This window comes from Ylistrum balloti, unplaced genomic scaffold (assembly GCF_031769215.1).
Source record: "Ylistrum balloti isolate Yb309-2 unplaced genomic scaffold, AGI_CSIRO_Ybal_v1 Utg369808, whole genome shotgun sequence".
Taxonomy (NCBI): domain Eukaryota; kingdom Metazoa; phylum Mollusca; class Bivalvia; order Pectinida; family Pectinidae; genus Ylistrum; species Ylistrum balloti.
The window spans coordinates 2,844,279-2,864,319 of record NW_026781982.1 but is presented as its reverse complement, the minus strand read 5'-3'; the positions used below and the strand labels follow the sequence as shown (position 1 = coordinate 2,864,319).

At 35.1% G+C, this 20,041-nt stretch overlaps 2 protein-coding genes across 2 annotated transcripts; both read right to left on the bottom strand.

Moving 5' to 3' along the window:
* Positions 1–5,912: 5,912 nt before the first annotated feature.
* Positions 5,913–11,138, bottom strand: LOC132544729 (cytochrome P450 2B4-like). Its single transcript, XM_060208377.1, has 4 exons — positions 10,730–11,138; positions 8,938–9,453; positions 7,664–8,107; positions 5,913–6,545 (listed from the first exon to the last, which is right to left on the bottom strand). Exons 1-4 carry the CDS (start codon positions 11,076–11,078, stop codon positions 6,364–6,366), a joined length of 1,491 nt encoding a protein of 496 aa, XP_060064360.1. The 5' UTR covers positions 11,079–11,138; the 3' UTR covers positions 5,913–6,363.
* A 4,371-nt stretch (positions 11,139–15,509) lies between these two features.
* LOC132544752 (cytochrome P450 2J6-like) lies at positions 15,510–19,431 on the bottom strand. Its single transcript, XM_060208401.1, has 4 exons — positions 19,083–19,431; positions 17,214–17,729; positions 15,941–16,384; positions 15,510–15,759 (listed from the first exon to the last, which is right to left on the bottom strand). Exons 1-4 carry the CDS (start codon positions 19,429–19,431, stop codon positions 15,578–15,580), a joined length of 1,491 nt encoding a protein of 496 aa, XP_060064384.1. The 3' UTR covers positions 15,510–15,577.
* Positions 19,432–20,041: the final 610 nt, after the last annotated feature.

Below are 20,041 nucleotides of genomic sequence, written 5' to 3'. Positions count from 1 at the left end.
AAAACTGCGTGTTTAAAGAAGATATAGGGTTCTTTTAACACATACCGGGTACCATGCATTTTGAGAGACTGTTCTGAAGTGTTTGAAAAGCTGTAATGTTTAGGAACGAGAAACTACTGGTGTTGAACTACATTACTTTTTTTGCGGTCCGTGCACGTATCCATTCATAGCCTTGAATACCAGATACCACCACAATGTGAAAATCACCGCATTTTGTCAACGTTTTCCTCAACCTGGATTGTTGGCTTTAATCAACTATAAGAAGAATGGATACCACCTGTCATTAATTTTTTTCAAATTTGTATGTAAAACCGTAAAAAATATAAGAGAATGCATAACCAGCTAACGTTTCATAAACGACAAGAAATCATCCATGTGTGAAAAGTATTAAAACGTGGAAACAAGCTATGCTAACAAAAGTATCTATCATTTTGGTGTAAGAAGAAACTTTTATATACCAGTGAAAGGAGAACGATAAAATAGGATAATAAAACAAATATTTACCCTGCTAAAGGCATGAATTCAAATTTTCACACAAAAAACACTACTATAGGTCCACCTCTCAAACTTTGAGATTAGCAATAAAAAAAGTGATATGATCATAACAGTAGGTATTTGGATATGTAACATAAGAAAACCCACAGAAAACAGTTTTCTTTCTACTATCAATACTTAGAAATGGTTTGATACTTGTCACATTGTGATAAATTATAGTAACAATATTAAATATATAACAATAATATCATAATGTGGACATACTAATGGTAAAATAAATCTTTATATATCAAACACATGAACAATACAGTCGGGTCGAGAATATAGAGATGCTATCTGAACAATACATTGGTTAAGTTAATATTGTACATTATCACGATTTTCGTCAACTGACTGACAAACTCGTAAAACAAGGATTAAAAAATGCAGGTTGATGAAAATTATTTTATGGTCGCCATAGTGGTCTTATTGACCAAGGGTTACATGTCGGGTGTCGTCGATGAAGCAGAAGACGCTTTCTCTTCCTGAACACTTGGTTTTATTTTCCTTGATTTTCTTCTTCAAAATGTGTGCCGGTATTTCATCAATTGCTAATTGACAAAACCTTTGATATTCATGTGATGTTGAAGAAATCTGTAGAATGCAAACTCGAAAGGTCTTAACACTGAATTTAAGCGAAAGTTACCAAAAATGGATATCTAAATTTCTCATCACTGTAGTCAAATCCGTTTCCAAAAGCTGTGCTGCCCATGCTATTTGGTATGACAATCAATGTGATTTTCCTTCTATTTTAAGCTTGCCCGTTTCCCCAAGGACTTCCAGATATACTGCTATGTCGCCATGCATTCTAGATTCCAAAGACCTTATGTTAAACATTAAATATTTCAATGTAGACAGAGTTAATATCCGTTTTCTTTTTAAAATGATTTGCTTGTCGATAATTTTATTCCAAATATCAAAACGCAAGGGTTGGATTATTAGCTCATACAACTTGTAAACAAGTTTGACTCTGAATTTTGTTACAAAAATGGCTCAATCTAGTGCATTTAAGCGTTATAGCTATAAAACTATGATGCGCACACTGATACACTCCATTGTAGTAGTCTGTAAAATCTAGTTCAGAAATAGTGAAATCAAGTACACAAAATTGTACAGAAGCTTAAGAACACTAGTGCAATTGCTAGTGAACTCTATTGTGCAAATGTGTTATTTTAAGTGTATAAACCTTTATTGTGTTTGAAGTTTCCTGAAATACCCCCACTTGTTCCGTTTATTTAGAAACGTAAGCATATGTCCAATGATTTGGTGACCAGATGGACCAGGTGGGATATTGCTCAGCCATTGTTCTGACCGACAGGATCAGTAATATTACACCAAACGCTACTGTCACTGTGCTAAACTTGAGAAGGATAGTAACATTCTATGTTGTCAACAATTATTTCAAACGTTTATGTAAAGACACTTTTGTGACCTATATAGGGAAAGTTTTAAGTGTCACAAACGACAAGGAGTCCCCATCCACGTGTCACTGCATAAAACGTATGTCATCTTTATAACTAAGTGACTTCATGGGAAAACAATATGATCTTCAATTCCGAAGGTTGACCTAGATATTCTCTATGCATTGCCACATTTCATATAAACATTAGCACATAATGTGTGATGGAATTGATGTTCGATTGGAGTTATAAAGACAACTTAGATTTAGTCTTCGAGTTATACTGTAACTTCCTACATTATCAATGCTCTACTCCTAAGAATAGAGAACGATGAAGAGGCTTAAAAGGGGAAGTTAAACAATAATTTTAATTGCTACTCCTCATCCATGCCTTCATGAATTATAACCAAATTTGGCTTAATGCATTATTGGGGGAGGTTAGATTTGTCAATCATTTCTTAGAATTCTGAATTTTTATTTTATCCGAGTGGTTAAGGAGCGAGTCCCTTAAAGGGAGAATTAGCTTAGATATGTTTTAAACACTATTTTCCTTCAGGCCTTGGTGGATTTATATAAAAGTTGGTGTGGTGCATCATTAATTTACTTTTCAAGAAAGGAAGCATCGTTTTAATTTCGAGTTTTCACGGTATCCTGGAGTAATGCCTGAGTTTATTAACAAAATGGGGAAATGAGGATGTGACTGAAATTTTATTAATGATACTGGCTTTAAAACAGAAATGCCATTTCACTCCAGACCATTTGTCTGTAATAATGCAACTTAAACTAATGATATAAAGGGTGAAGCCTAACTGAACAAAGTTCAATTTCCGTCTCAACATGCTGCTGAAAAATAGTGTGCGGTTGGTATTGGTGATAAGAGTCGCGGCGTACTGTGCCCACATTGAAACAGTGAATCATTCTGTATCATCCAGAAGCATTGTTTACTACTAACAGTTATCACTTTCCTCCATATTGTATGGTAATTAAACGTGTTTGGGTTATTTTCCTACTGATGAATTTGTCATTTTTGGAAGTAGCATCCCTGCTTCCTCAAAGCATGATGATTACTTGTCGATTTGTTCGACATTTCTGGCCCGCGATATCAATATTTCTGTGATAGATTTTCTTTTGTTTTAGAATATTTTGTTGCCATGACTTTACTGACAAAAGGAACTGGGCAACAATCATAGCTTAGAACTCTCCTTACTATTATAAACAAATTTACACATCAGTCAGATAATGAATTAATAAAGTGAAGGATACTGGAATGATACAGAAATATCTGAGACAAGTAAATGGAATAAAGAAACTATCGCTTTATTGGTGTAAATATCACTCAATGATTATGACAAGAATCAGTCTGAAAACCACCTTGATTGGAATGCAACACAGGCAAACTGTCTAACTCGATCTCCTTTGCTGAATTCATACAGAAAGCAAGCTGACAAAATCTGACACAATAATGTATGGACGGAATATTTACTTTAAAAAGACGTCTGGTACCAGTAATAAATCTCTGAATCAACTCATTCGTGACTACATCAAGCTGATGACAACCATTTATAAATGTTTGAGTTTTTAGGGAAACGCAATCACGTAGGTCACAAAAATGAGGTAATATGGAGGGGAAATGGGGGAAAATGACAGAACAATCTTCAATCGATCTTCACAGGTATAGACAGGGTTACTCATTAAGTGGAAATTAAACAAGACCGCGTCCAAATTACGACAGAGTTTCTTAACTGATCACAGGTACAGACAGGGTTACTCATTAAGTGGAAATTAAACAAGACCGCGTCCAAATTACATACAGAATTTCTAATGGAGGTGCACTTGTTTTCAGCATCTGCAACGGGTTGCAATTATACATCATTTTTCATTACATCTATTGACTGTATCTGAGAAAAGATGGGTTATTCCGTTTCGATATTATTTTGAGAAGATACCAGTAAAAGAAATGTTTCCTGCTAGGGAACATCAAGTATACATAACGGAGATAATATTGGTCAGTATTATAATTGAACTTAAGTTGAATCACAAACATTATTATGCTGGATCTATTGTGAAAAATCTTTTAAAATTCAATATTTTGATGGAGGTTATCTGTATAAGATATGACGAGTTGTCTCCCGTCTCAAGCAGTTAATTATTCGTATTGCCTCAAGCTGGATGGACTCTAGGATATTACTCTCTCGTTCGGTACAATTTGTCTACATTGTATTGGCGTATTTTCAAATACGACAAATCAATGTTATATTTTGAAGCGAATTTCCGTCAAGTCTATAGCGTTCTCAAGACTATTTCTTATTTTACAAATTTTTCATGAATATGATTTACATGATCAGACCAGTTATCATGGCTTTGAAAGATAGCTCTAAATGTTTATGGCTACAATGTACAAACGTTTTTATCACGTAGTTGTGGTAAAATCTCTGAATCAATCCGTCTCGAAAAAAAAAAAGAAATTCGGTCTAAACAGGATTAGAATAGATTCCATGTTTGTTTTTCATTTTTCATTTTTTTTTGGGGGGGGGGGTGGGGGGGGGTGGGGGGGGGGGGGTTGGTTCGATTATTTAATTTACCTATTTACCCACAGGACTATAATTAAAAAAAAGATCGAAACTGTTTAGGAGCGAGACAAATTCAAAAATGTTGTCTGCACACTTGAAACACCTTACGCTAAAAACAACTGTGTTTAAATCACTGTTATATCCGATAAAAACAGGATATCTAAACACATATTACAAAATCAACAAGAAAATACCAACATGTCAACATCATCATAATCAATAAAAGTAGGGCAAAATAGGAACAAAAGAAAGATTTATACGGAGACTCCTGAAAAAAGTACAAGGATAATAAGACCAGGTGTTCCGGAAGAGTAAGCGGCCTCTACAACATATTCCTTTGATTAACTTGGTGATTTATTAATAACAAGTCATCATTATTAAAGAAACCTTACCGAGGTTGCTTAGGCCGTGACCGCGCACTATAATATCATATAAATCAAAATATGATTCAATGGTCTGTTATTAGGACAGGTTGTCTGTATGCTTGTCCTGTCGATTCTATAATTATAATGTCTAGGCGGAGGAAACACAGTGTTGGAAGCGAGATAACCGTAATGTAGGTCAATAACACTACAAGTATGTACATACATGGAGTCAATGGCCTCCTGAAGGCTGTCTAAATGGCAAATGGTGCCTGAATGTTTATTGCGAAATATTACCTATTTAGCTTATATCACCACAGATAAAATTTCATTCCCGCATTGTGATTATATTTTGATATATTTCATATTTTTCCCACTGATTTATATGTATGCGTTTTATTTGCAAAGCTTGACTCGTTTTCCATTTACGCGTAGAGCTGTATTTTATATTTTTGATAATTTGCGACGCAAAACGTTTATTTGATATACACAAAACTATCTTGAAATCTTTCATGGCAATATCTTATATAGTCATTAAAATAAAAGCATTACAATAAATCGAACACATTTACATTATAGAAATAGATATACTGTAGGAATATTAACACTAATTACATTATAGAAATAGCTACCGACGTTTCTAATGGTATACCTAGCCTAACATTTAGCACGATGCAGCAAGAAGACCGTTGTCAGAACTGAGAGGGAGAAAAAGGGATTTCTTCACTAGGTTAAATTCCGATATGTTTATTGTATTGCTCTTTTCCGAAAAGCCATAGAGGAGTCTTTATCGTGCAAGTTGGACACTCTCACACAGGTCACCGCTTTAAGTCCCATCCGACTGACTGTGGGGAAATGGTTAGTTGTTAGTGTGGTGTTGGTGGTGAATTTACGATATTGTCCACCAAGATATAAGCCCGTCTCTCAATGAATCAAACTTATCAACCAATCAAATTGCTGCATTATGATACGAGATGCAAATATTGACATAAAAGATTAAACAACATTTTATAACAAAAGGTTTATTTTGTAATATCATATTTATAACAAAAAAAGTCTGAAATGCAATCAATTTAAACCAATGGCGTTAGTACCACACAGCTACACAGTAGGTGTTTTCAAAAAGAATTTCTGATAACATTCCCAATGTAAAATTAAAGTGTGACGCTTCGATGACTGTACGGCCACCTTCAGTGGACAAATGACCAGTGTGAAACATATTAGCACACTGGTCATTTGCCTGATGAAGATGACCGTTGTCATTTAAACGTCACACTCAAATTAGCTAGCTAAACAGTAGCGTTATAAAAGAACGTAATAGACAAAACACAGGATGTGCGTTAAATGTCGTTTCCGGATGATACCCAGTTAGATTGTTGTTTATGATCGTCCTCCGGTAAATAACAATTAGTCAATGTTTACAACTTCGGAGTATTGCACAGTAAAAACTTGAATTAAATAATAATTAAAACATTATATCATATTGGTGTAAAGTCCTTCATTTAAGCTTTATAACACGACATTTGTAGTCCTTACACGCACGTCCGAGTCCGAAATTAGCTTCCAAGGATGGAAACTTGTCTGGACTTTCCGGTAGGATCTCGAACCTTTGCAATAATGACGTCATGTAAAGAAATAACTCCATTCTGGCCAGAGACTCGCCAAGACAGACACGCCGACCTGTAAAACAGTAATTTAATACAAATTTAAATTGACAGCTACAATGAAGTATCCCCGGAAGTCCACAGCTCTTGTACCAACGGAAGTTTAAAGTTCTTGTATGTAACAATAAAAGCCGTTATTGTCAAAATAAGAAATATTATGTGATACCCTTACGTACAATATTTAATGTGGGCGATATTTCCTATTGTTATACACACAAAACCATTGAAAGGATTACTAAGGCCCGCTGTTCGTTGTTTACTAAGTTTTTTTGTTTTGTTTATTGTTTTCAAACGGGCGTGTTCACCTTTACGTATGCTCGTCTACCGGATGTTGACTGTACATTGTTCTTACGACTTTCCTGATTAACTCACATCTACGTTTTAAAACTCTACATCATAGTTTGATTTTATGTACATTACTTCTCCCACTACACTGTTTGATATTTGTTGTACTTACTCCAGAGTGTTTACAACTAATGCCTTAACATACTACGGAAATCACGTCGGCACAGAAAGGATTACGTTATGGAAAACTAGGATTAAGACAACCACGTTTTTTAGCAAGTCAAGTTTGAGATCATGGATATTGATTGTGAAAAAATAACAATTAGTCAATGTTTACAACTTCGGAGTATTGCACAGTAAAAACTTGAATTAAATTATAATTAATACATTATATCATATTGGTGTAAAGTCCTTCATTTAAGCTTTTTAACCTATTCCTTTTTTTTTTTTTTTTTTTTTTTTGTTTTGTCAGCGTTTGTTTTTACCACTTGCAGTGATTAGTTTCAGCTAAAATACATTTTTCACTGGGACATATCTTTATAGACAACAACTGATGACGTCATGTCTCATATCAAACGTAAAAAGGCGTTAACACCGCGAAATTTGAAATCCGCGAACTTACGGCTTTCATATGATATTTGATGAGAATCTTTGGACAGTACTCCATTACAGATAAGCAATAGTTATTATCTCCACGTAGAAGTGGAATAACTTTCGAAAAATCAAGGAAATCACCTCGGATATTCGAATAAAAAAGATTTAGCGAAGTCATGAACATCAACTGCGAAGCCGCGATTTTTTTAAATGATTAAACAAAACCAAAAAACAAGAAAAAAAGTCAATTCTTACCTAATGAAAAGGCCATGACTGTCTTTTCCTTGCCATTAAGTTGCCCATCATCTCCCAAAAACCTTTCTGGTCGAAATTTGTCAGGATTTTCAAATAAGACCGGGTCTTCCATAACGGAGTTAAGGTTGGGTATTATAACTGACCCTTTCGGGATAACCATACCGCGAAATGTGATGTCCTTCTTGGCTCCGTGAGGCACAGAAAGAGGAGCAATGTTGCCCATCCGGAATACCTCTGTTATAAACGCTTCATAGTAAGGCATACTAGATTTGTCGGCAAGTGACGGTAGTCTAGACGTCCCGACAACTGTCTCTATCTCCTGTCGAAGTTTGTCCTGGATGTCTTTGTTATAAATAAGGTAAACAATGGCCCATCGAATCATTGTAGCAGTTGTATCGGTCCCAGCAATAAATAGGTTGATGACGATCGCTGTTAAATTCATATCTGAATAGATATAAAAACAATACTATTGAGAAGTATGATGTTTCCTACAAAGCTGATGCAAATCTCTCGAGAGTTTATCTCGCTGTCTCGTTAGAATGCTGATGATAATACCAAATAAATAGGCCAAAACTCAGAAAATTGGAAAAATATTAATACTGTTGATCAGACATGTACCACTGATTCAATGATTTATAATGTAAAAAGTAGGGGTTTACAAATCTGTCAAAAAGCACGTGATTAAATAAGAGTATCTTTTTTGGGATACAACTCATGGCCTTACCGAAAACGTGGACTACATCCATCAAGTCAATCATTATTAAAATCATGAACTATGATTGCCAAACAATCGAAAGGAGAATATTTCATCAGGTTTGATGTCTTGGTGGAAATGTTTTTAAACAATCTGTTTGACTTGATTTTAACAATAAGCACATGAAATTATGATATTGCTATATGTCATAAAGATATTTTCCAGATACATTTTTAGTATCCTTGTAATTACCTAGTAACGTTTCTTACTTTACGACAACCAACATGGTGTAGTTTTCTCAGGATCATTGTAAACATTTTTGTTATTTATCGGTGGTTACATACATATTTCAGTGTGGTAGATGTGTACCGATTATTATCGTTATCTTTTAACATCAAATTTCCTACACCAATTTAGCCATAGGAAAACGAAACAGACAGATTTTGGGGAGTGAGGGTAGAGGAGGGAGGGAAGGAGGGGTGTAGTCGCTGTCATTTTCACTTATACATAGCCTTACACAATTTACCATTAAAACATTTTACTTTAAGAACATGCTCCCTTCCCAATTGACATGCCTTACCGTCAAATATAGGGTCTTCTTTGTCATGTTTCTTTTGCTCTGACAGAAACGCGTCTATGAAATCGCGTTCATTCTCCTCTTCAAATGTGTTTCTATGTTCAAGTATTTGTTCACCGACAAAAGCTTTGATATCTTCTACATTTTTTATCATTTTTTTTATGCTGAACATATCTCCAGGAAGGTGTCGCAATCCAGGAAACGATCTTATGGCCCCTCCCACTGTATTTAACCGGAAGTTCTCAGCGAAAAGAGATGTTAATCGCTTGAATTTAGTATCACTGAATTCAAATCTGTTTCCAAACGTAATGCTACAAATGATGTTTGATATGGCCAGTACGGTCACCTCCTTCACATCGTAAGGTCGGCCATCTTGTTTCTCGATAATGTCCAAGTAAGCAGTCACCTCCTCTTGGACTCTTGATTCGAGCGATCTTTTCCCAAATCCTAAATTGCGTAATATCGATATTGAATATGTCCTGGTTTGTTTCCAATATTCACCGGAAGATGCCCCAATACCTGAAATATAGAATTGTGGACATGAGTCATTTAAAATTTCACATTTTTAAAAATATTTTTACCGAATTGAAATTGGGGATGTATTTTTCTTCATGATTGTATGTCGTCCTTCTTCTGTATTTGAGTGAAAGTAGATCACTTAAAACATTTCCAGTACACAGCAACGTACATTAATATTGTACGTGTTTGTTTCATAATATTATTCACATGTAAATACCAAGTTTATTCTGTAATTGTCACTTCACATTGTTTTATTATCATTATTTCCTTTGTATTGACGGCAATGCTCTTATGATAGTAAAAAAGGTAAAAAAAAAAACCTGGTTTGAAGTTAGATAGACAAGTGATTGTAGATTTAACTCTGTAACCGATGATCATACTATAGATATACCTTTGTAGTAACCAGAATAAATTTGGTGTTAAACAATTTGATTGGAAGCTCTTGAAACAAAGATATGTTACCTGTAACTAATAAAAGTACAGACATACACGGAGTTATCGATCTGTTCACTGTTAAAATGACACCGAACAATGAGGAAGTTTGTAACTCTAGTTATGAAAACCGCTATCCTTTACTCCTTAGTCCGTCGTTCCATCAAGTGAATGAAATAAACAATTCCTCTAGGAAGAATTTAGAGAGCTACTGTTATCCCTTGTATTAAGCATAGAAACGGGTAGGTATAATAGCATTCCAAGGGCGCAACGGCAGTGTCCCGTATACAACATCAATGGCATCGAGGATAAAACCCATTTAATTTTGTTGTGCCCCGTCTACTCAGAGCGCCCAGCAAACTATTTCAAACCTTAGTATTTCCGTCGTCGATCTGTATTTAAATTAACTCAATTATTCTCACGCAAAAATGTAAAAAGAAAGAAACCTTAGTGAATATCTAACGAAAGGTACGTCTAAAGTAAGCCTATTTTATACATCTGGTCAGTTATGTATATGTTTTACTGACAATTATTATACATTTTCTCCAGCTTGTTGATAATATTGTTATGCTCTCCGTCATGGTAATTGAATAAGATATTTACCTTTATACACATTGTATCCTGTTATTTGTATTTGGGAAACCTTATCTAGATTTGATGAAATTCACTTGTGTGCCATTTGTACAATCTTCCTGAAGATTGAAAAATTAAAAGATAATGAAATATAACAATAGAAAATACGAATTATTTCGCTTGTTGAGGAAAACTTTCATAATCCAGTTATTTACAAACTACGCCACACAAATTACGGGTTATTGGGTTAACTTTAAGGCTTGTCGCTTACCCTTGTTTTGAAAAAGTCGTTCTGAGATAAAGCTGCCTGGTCGGTCAGAGAATTCATCTGCACGTTTGACAAAAGCTTCTTTTAATGCATCAGATCCATTTATTACCACGGTGAGTTTTTGTCCAATCTTCAAGCTAAATACGTCGCCATATTGGGCTCGAAGTTTTCGAAACACATCCAATGGGTTCGCATTTCTTAGGAGAGGCATACACCCTATGATAGGGTAACCAGATGGACCAGGTGGGATATTCGCCGGCCTTTGAAGTGACCTACTGACCAACAGGATCAACAGTATCACAGCAATGGCCACTGTCAACTCGTTAAAGCTGAAAAGCAAAGTGAAATCCATGTCGTATGTAAGAAAAAAAAACGTACCAAGTCTGTACCACCCTGTTAATCACAATTTCTGAATATGTGACCGTAATACGCTATGATTTGAGCGCCTTATAAGTAACGACTGTGTTACCTCTAACCTTTATATACAGGCATGAACGACAATCTACTGACGTTTCTGTTCTGACTGACATCATCGCATTAATTATAATGTTTGTGTTCTCTTTCTTGACCTGCGGAGGTTGTTTTTATCAGCTTACAATAAACAAGTAAGTGATTATATTTTCGTTTCGTTTTTTTCATGTACAGAGATCAGTCATATAATTCTTGTATCGTGTATGTGTATTAAAGAAATACATTTTAAATGGGTGATATTTAAACGTCAATTACTCCCAGTCATACAGAGAATGATATTCAAAAGGAACTTTGTAACAACGAAGACCTCTTGAGGAACAATTCTGTAGATATCCACATTTGGTGTATATATAGTCAGATTATCTGTAAGGTATGGAAAATCGAAAGAAAGAATTCATATCAGCATATGAAGCGCTGCAGAAAAATATCAAATATAGATGTGTACCACCTTTCTTTGGTGCATATGAGTTTTATTGGGGTTTTTTCAAACGACTGTATCATTTTCCTTACAGATCAACGCAAAGGATATGAATATGTTCTACCGACTTATACTTTTCACATTTAGTTGTTACATAGAAGTGTTCTTTTGTGTATCAAACATATATTAAAAGTAAGATATTTTGATGATAAAGTCTGTCGCATGTACGAAACGTCATGAATCATATACATGTGTATATATATATACACTAACAGCGTAACAGAAACGTCAATATGCCCTAGCTGCCACAGAGGTCAGTATCCAGAACGTCCTAAATCTTGACTTACCTACACATACACTGTATATTAAACTCACAGTTTTTTTTTTTTTTTTTTTAAATAACTTAAAGGAGTGTGTATTCTCGAAATATTAATAGTTGTGTCATAAAGATTTAATAATATCTACGAAACATATTCCAGTAGGTTTCAAATACATGTATGATACATGCCAGATATATATCGACATGATATCGTATAGACGTGCACTTCAAACTGTTTCATTTCCGAGATGAAATTAGAAAGAGGAAAAACACTGGTAGAATTCGTGATTCCTGACACAGCACCTTTTATAGATCTAACATCAAGGGTATTATAGACAAACTAAATGTACCAGTTAATGAATAAACTGTGCCAAACTAAGGGATGAACCTTACAGGAATCTTTGCAAATGAAAATGAATGAAAAAAAATAAACCAACATCAAGTGTAATACAGACGAACTATGTGTACGAGCTAATGAATAAACTACAGGAAGACCCTTACAGGAATCTTCACAATGGATAAATTCTACCTCAGCAAATACATTTGTCAGTGTATCTTGTTTCAGTTTCTCAGTTAAATTGTTTATTTCTCGACTTTAGTTTTATTTGTTGGATAACGTTGGTGACCTAGTTTTTGTTTTAACTCTGAGTTGTAGCCTAGCTTTTGTTTTATCTCTGGGTTGTAGGCTAGCTGTTGTTTTATCTCTGGGTTGTAGGCTGGCTTTTGTTTTATCTCTGGGTTGTAGGCTAGCCTTCGTTTTATCTGTTGGTTGCAGCCTAGTTTTGTTTTATCTTTGGGTTGTAGGCTAGCTGTTGTTTTATCTCTGGCTTGTAGGCCAGCGTCTGTTTTATATATGGGTTGTAGGCTAGCTGTTGTTTTATCTTTGGGTTATAGGCTAGCTGTTGTTTTATCTCTGGGTTTGTCGGCTAGCTTCTGTTCTATATATGGGTTGTAGGCTAGTGTTACCCCTCTATGTTGTACTATCCTTATGTTATACAAAAGACCAGCAACAACCGTTCTCAAGTACAAATGTTGAGTATTAACACAAGTTACAACAATGATAACATGTATGGCCTGAGTATCGAGCTTAACAAGTTACTCCTTCCACGGCCACACCAGGACTGACTCTATTTGCTGTGATCTTACAGTTTGTCCTAAAGTTAATTATAATCTAATTCTGATAGGGAAAGTGTCTTCTACTGATCTACAATTAAACCGTGACCAGTTAATGTCTCACTGGTGGAGAGCATGTCCAGCCAATATTTCACGGCATGATTCTGACACCAAGGTGACCGCAATTAAACTATCTGTCTGATAAGCCAGCCGGTCACATTAAGATTTAACACAAATTATGTTCTACACTTGAGCAACAAATTTCACCATTAACAGCTAGCTTTTGTTTTATCTCTGCATTGTATGCTAGCTTTTGTTTTATCTCTGGATTGTAGTAATACTATTTAGTTCCTAAGGTCCTTTTATCCCTTCTATCATCCCACTCTTTGGTTCCTCTGCTCCTTTTATCCCTTTCATTAACCCATTCCTATATTCCGAATGTTGGATTTTACACACGGCTACAAACTTATTGAATAAAATATCATTATGAAAATTATTTGTTATACTCATTGATACATATCTTATACAACTATTTTTGCTAATATCATTTCACTTGTTAGAAATTTCATATCTTTTTTTGCATACCCAAATTGATGTGAGTACTTACAAGGACTCCCTTACAGTTTACTGAACCAATTTTCTTAGCAATATCAATAAAAAGCGAGATATTAATCAAGGTACGTGTTTATGTTTCAGTGACTTTTGGTGACAAAAAAAAAATCACCTAACAATTAAAGAAATTAGAAAGATACTTTTATGTGATCTCTTAAGATTTTAATATTATTGATATGTTCTTTCTAGTCGACTTAATACGTTTTAAACATATTTGATATCATCTTACTGATTTGTGATTAAAGTTGATGGTGATTTGTTTGTAGCTCAGGTATGTTACGAATAACATCGGTTGATAAAGTGTTTCAAGGGAGGTAACTACCTTAAAATAAATTGTGGGTATGGTAACTACCATTGGTAAGGTAACAACCATTGGTAAGGTAACAACTGTTGGTAAGGTAACTATCATGGGTAAGGTAACTACCACAGGTCAGGTAACTACCATGGGTAAGGTAATTATCATGGGTAAGGTAACTGCCATGGGTGAGGTAACGACCATGGATAAGGTAACTACCACAGATCAGGTAACTACCACAGATCAGGTAACTACCATTGGTAAGGTAACTGCCATGGGTGAGGTAACTACCATATGTTATGTAATTACCATGGGTGAGGTAACTGCCATCGGTAGGGTAGCTACAATGCGTCAATCTGTTAATATCCTTCGAGACCTGTCTCATTAGAATATAGCGGAACAATAAATTTGTTCAAGTCAAGACCCAGCCCATCCTGTAGGTACCGGGATGTAATGCGACAATAGAGTAATTTCCTCCGAGACTTCAACCATCTACCACTAAAATTTAGCGGAACAATAGAATTAACTTATCTACCAATCAAATTGCTGCGTTTTAGTAAAAGATGCTGTTATGTATAAATGTTGTGTATTAATCCAAATTCAGACGTGCTGTGTTCACATGCATTGTATCATATTGATTGTTTACATAAAAGAACCTGTTTATGATTATTTGTCACAATATGTGTAGATAGTGCTAGCCTACAATCATCTAGAAAAGAACTTTTTACAATCCTTTAGTATATATAAACCTGATGGAACTGAGCCTGAGCAGCATTTTGAAGTATTAACGCCTTGAGTGAGCTTACTTTGAGACTTCAGTCTGTGAATTGTGGACTTGAACAGTGATTTAGTGACAGTGCATCGTGGACTTGCACTTATATATACCCAGCCAGGAAACCATTATTGGATCATTCTTCGGTTACCCAGTTTTCTGGACAATCTACTGTGAATTCCTCTGGATTTGAAGGATTTCCACCGAAAGATAATTTCTGACTTTTTATTAATTAGTAGCTAGCTCTGAACACCATCGCAATATTTGTAATAATACTATATACAATTTATTTGTTATTAAATTGTTGAATTTTAACCTAACTGTTGGGTTTTATTTGCTGTAAGTTAATCCCGTAACGTAACAAATACAAACATTAAAAATTAAAAAATGACATGTACTTGTACTGGCCTATAAGGATATATAGTTTCACACGTACCACACACATCACTGTTATCCCCTGGAGTGTAACAAAGGTAATATTATCATTAAAAATTAATAACCATTAAGTTTATTAGATTTCATATCATGAAATTTATAGGATCACATTATTCATCCATGTTTGAAACAGCGAGTATATGAAAAAGTCAATAATGTTAAGAAGATAGTGTTTAACAGCAGGAGTCCATGCACATATGTAACGTTAAACGAATCAAAATGGGGCTGAGAGGTCGTTTCCACATTCTCCTGCTGCATACATAAATATCGCTCAGCGAAAAAAACGTTGAGAAATTTCAAACAGAATCGCATCAGTTTACAAACTCAAGTAAAGTATTCACGATTCACGATTCAAAGCGACAAATTAGAAAACAACAAAAACACAATAACATTACTGAGTGAAGAAATGTTTCCACTTAGTAAAGCTTCATAAAGCGACATTTGTAGTCCTTAGAGGCTCGTGCTAGTCCCAATGTAGCTTCGAATGATGGGAACTTGTCTTGCCTCTCCGGCAAAATCTCGAACCTTTGCAACAATGATGTGATGTAGAGAAATAGTTCGATCCTGGCCAAAGATTCCCCAACACAAATACGCCGCCCTGTAAAGCAGAAAGTCAGTACCTCTTTACTTTACTACACTAAAGTATCCATGACAACTTTCAGATAAATCTTACATGTGCATTGTTGAAAGATTTTTAAAGTTAACATAATTTTTAAAAGAAATTAAGAAATACACAACAAGCAAATATTTATATGTAAAAGAGCAGAACATATGATTACCTAGCGAAAAGGCCATGACTGTCCTTTCCTTGCCATTAAGTCGCCCGTCATCTCCTAGAAACCTTTCGGGTTGAAATTTGTCAGGATTTTCAAATAAGTCCGGGTCTTTCATAACGGAGTCAAGGTTTGGTATTATAACTGACCCTTTGGGGATAACCATACCGCGAAATGTGATGTCCTTCTTGGCTCCGTGAGGCACAGAAAGAGGAACAATGTTGCCCATCCGGAACACCTCTGTTATAAACGCTTCATAGTAAGGCATACTAGATTTGTCGGCAAGTGACGGTAGTCTAGACGTCCCGACAACTGTCTCTATCTCCTGTCGAAGTTTGTCCTGGATGTCTTTGTTATAAATAAGGTAAATAATGGCCCATCGAATCATTGTAGCAGTTGTATCGGTCCCAGCAATAAATAGGTTGATGACGATCGCTGTTAAATTCATATCTGAATAGATAAAAAAACAATACTAATGAGAAGTATGAAGCTTTCTATAAAGCTGATGTAAATCTCTCGAGAGTTTATCTCGCTGTCTCGTTAGAATGCTGATGATAACACCAAATAAATAGGCCAAAACTCAGAAAATTGGAATGTTGTTAATACTGTTGATCAGACATGTACCACTGATTCAATGATTTATAATGTAAAAAGTAGGGGTTTACAAATCTGTCAAAAACACGTGATTAAATAAGAGTATCTTTTTTGGGATACAACTCATTGCCTTACCGAAAACGTGGACTACATCCATCAAGTCAATCATTATTATAATCATGAACTATGATTGCCAAACAATCGAAAGGAGAATATTTCATCAGGTTTGATGTCTTGGTGGAAATGGTTTTAAACAATCTGTTTGATTTGATTTTAACAATAAGCACATGAAATTATGATATTGCTATATGTCATAAAGATATTTTCCAGATACATTTTTAGTATCCTTGTAATTACCTAGTAACGTTTCTTACTTTACGACAACCAACATGGTGTAGTTTTCTCAGGATCATTGTAAACATTTTTGTTATTTATCGGTGGTTACATACATATTTCAGTGTGGTAGATGTGTACCGATTATTATCGTTATCTTTTAACATCAAATTTCCTACACCAATTTAGCCATAGGAAAACGAAACAGACAGATTTTGGGGAGTGAGGGTAGAGGAGGGAGGGAAGGAGGGGTGTAGTCGCTGTCATTTTCACTTATACATAGCCTTACACAATTTACCATTAAAACATTTTACTTTAAGAACATGCTCCCTTCCCAATTGACATGCCTTACCGTCAAATATAGGGTCTTCTTTGTCATGTTTCTTTTGCTCTGACAGAAACGCGTCTATGAAATCGCGTTCATTCTCCTCTTCAAATGTGTTTCTATGTTCAAGTATTTGTTCACCGACAAAAGCTTTGATATCTTCTACATTTTTTATCATTTTGTTTATGCTGAACATATCTCCAGGAAGGTGTCGCAATCCAGGAAACGATCTTATGGCCCCTCCCACTGTATTTAACCGGAAGTTCTCAGCGAAAAGAGATGTTAATCGCTTGAATTTAGTATCACTGAATTCAAATCTGTTTCCAAACGTAATGCTACAAATGATGTTTGATATGGCCAGTACGGTCACCTCCTTCACATCGTAAGGTCGGCCATCTTGTTTCTCGATAATGTCCAAGTAAGCAGTCACCTCTTCTTGGACTCTTGATTCGAGCGATCTTTTCCCAAATCCTAAATTGCGTAATATCGATATTGAATATGTCCTGGTTTGTTTCCAATATTCACCGGAAGATGCCCCAATACCTAAAATATTGAATTGTGGACATGAGTCATTTAGCATTTCACACTTTTTTCAATATTTTTACCGAATTGAAATAGGGGATGTATTTGTCTTCATTGTTGTATGTCGTCCTCCTTTTATATTTGAGTGAAAGTAGATCACTATAAAAACATTTGCAGTAAACAGAAACGTACATTAATATTGTACGTATTTGTTTCATAATATTATTCACATGTAAATACCAAGTTTATTCTGTAATTGTCACTTCACATTGTTTTATTATCATTATTTCCTTTGTATTGACTGCAATGTTCTTATGATAGTAAAAAAGGTAAAAAAAAAAAACCTGGTTTGAAGTTGGATAGACAAGATATTGTAGATTTAACTCTGTAACCGATAATCATACTATAGATATACCTTTGTAGTAACCAGAATAAATTTGGTGTTAAACAATTTGATTGGAAGCTCTTGAAACAAAGATATGTTACCTGTAACTAATAAAAGTACAGACATACACTGAGTTATCGATCTGTTCACAATTAAAATGACACCGAACAACACAGAAGTTTGTAACTCTAGTTATGAAAACCGCTACCCTTTGCTCCTTAGTCTGGCGTTCCATCAAGTGAATAAAATAAACAATTCCTCTAGGACGAATTTAGAGAGCTACTGTTATCCCGTGTATTAAGTATAGAAACAGGTACGTATAATGACATTCCAAGGGCTCAACGGCAGTGTCCCGTATACAACATCAATGGCATCGAGGATGAAACCCATTTAATTTTTTTGTGCCCCGGTCTACACAGAGCGCAAAGCAAACTATTTCAAACCTTAGTATTTCCGTAGTCGATCTGTATTTAAATTAACTCAATTATTCTCACGCAAAAATGTAAAAAGAAAGAAACCTTAGTGAATATCTAACGCAAGGTACGTCTAAAGTAAGCCTATTTTATACATCTGGTCAGTTATGTATATGTTTTACTGACAATAATTATACATATTCTTCAGCTTGTTGATAATATTGTTATGCTTTCCGCCATGGTGATTGAATAAAATATTCTTTTTAAGTTTCGGGTTCATCAATTAGTGTTACTGTTATCAGAGAATCTACTTGTGACAACGCGGAGTCTTTGGCTGTGAAATTAGTGTCTCCATGTGAATTCCAGAAGAATTGAAAAACTAACTGTAAGGTTATAGTAGTAGAGGTTATGAGTACTCATATCTGATAAATAAATATATCGCAGGTTGAGGTAAACTTTTAATATTCAAAAACTACATCACATCAAATCTCATATTCCAAATATCTAGCAATCACGTAACATCAATTATGAGTGAGATAATTTGTTCATGGGTCAACTTTAAGGCTTGTCACTTACCCTTGTTTTGAAACAGTCGTTCTGAGATAAAGCTGCCTGGTCGGTCAGAGAATTCATCTGCACGTTTGACAAAAGCTTCTTTTAATGCATCAGATCCATTTATAATCACGTTGAGGTTTGGTCCAATCTTCAAGCTAAATACGTCGCCATATTGGGCTCGGAGTTTTCGAAACACATCCAATGGGTTCGCATTTCTTAGGAGAGGCATACACCCTATGATAGGGTAACCAGATGGACCAGGTGGGATATTCGCCGGCCTTTGAAGTGACCTACTGACCAACAGGATCAACAGTATCACAACAATGGCACCCGTTGCAGGATATAAGCTGAGAAGTGATATAAAATCCATTTCTTATTCACATAGAAACCTGAAAGCAAGTATATTTACACTGTCCAATTAATAGGCAAAATCTAAATTCTTAACACTCGTCCGTGTTCATGAATGGTCTGTTCACTCACTGTAAATCAGGACGGTGTCACTGCTTGACCTTTATATACTGGCATGAAGTGGAATTTATTGACGCGTCAGTGAAAGTGATCGCGTCACCTAAGGTCGTCCTACATTATGACCTCTTGTTGATGTTGTTTAAGAATTGAGTGTTTACCAGAAATTAGGTTAATATACTTACATGGAAATTTTTGTAATTATCCTTGTAAATTTGATACTAGGATGTTTTAAAAACTGGTATTACTTTATTTAGAGACCATTTTTATTCAAGTATCCCAGATCAAAGAGAAAACGTCAATAATTAAAGCGAGCTCTATATGGCAGACAGTCATTTCAAGATCGCTTAGGAGGACATATTTAAACAGAAAGATACATAAACAGTTATCTCTGGTGTATAGGAAGAGCTGTTCGAAATACAGAAAATAGAGAATTTCTTATGAAATAAAAGTAATCTGTGAGTAATGAGTCATGGACCGAAGAGAGACCACTGCTGTAAGATATGTGTACACAG

Excerpts from the sequence above, each read along its gene's own strand:
- LOC132544729 (XM_060208377.1), bottom strand. The coding sequence starts at position 11,078 with ATGGATTTCACTTTGCTTTTCAGCTTTAACGAGTTGACAGTGGCCATT. Across the intron at positions 8,108-8,937 it reads AGAAGACCCTATATTTGACG|ATATGAATTTAACAGCGATC; the intron begins GTAAGGCATGTC and ends ATATCTATTCAG. Across the intron at positions 6,546-7,663 it reads AGTCATGGCCTTTTCATTAG|GTCGGCGTGTCTGTCTTGGC; the intron begins GTAAGAATTGAC and ends ACTGTTTTACAG.
- LOC132544752 (XM_060208401.1), bottom strand. The coding sequence starts at position 19,431 with ATGGATTTTATATCACTTCTCAGCTTATATCCTGCAACGGGTGCCATT. Across the intron at positions 17,730-19,082 it reads ACGACTGTTTCAAAACAAGG|GTATTGGGGCATCTTCCGGT; the intron begins GTAAGTGACAAG and ends TCAATATTTTAG. Across the intron at positions 16,385-17,213 it reads AGAAGACCCTATATTTGACG|ATATGAATTTAACAGCGATC; the intron begins GTAAGGCATGTC and ends TTATCTATTCAG.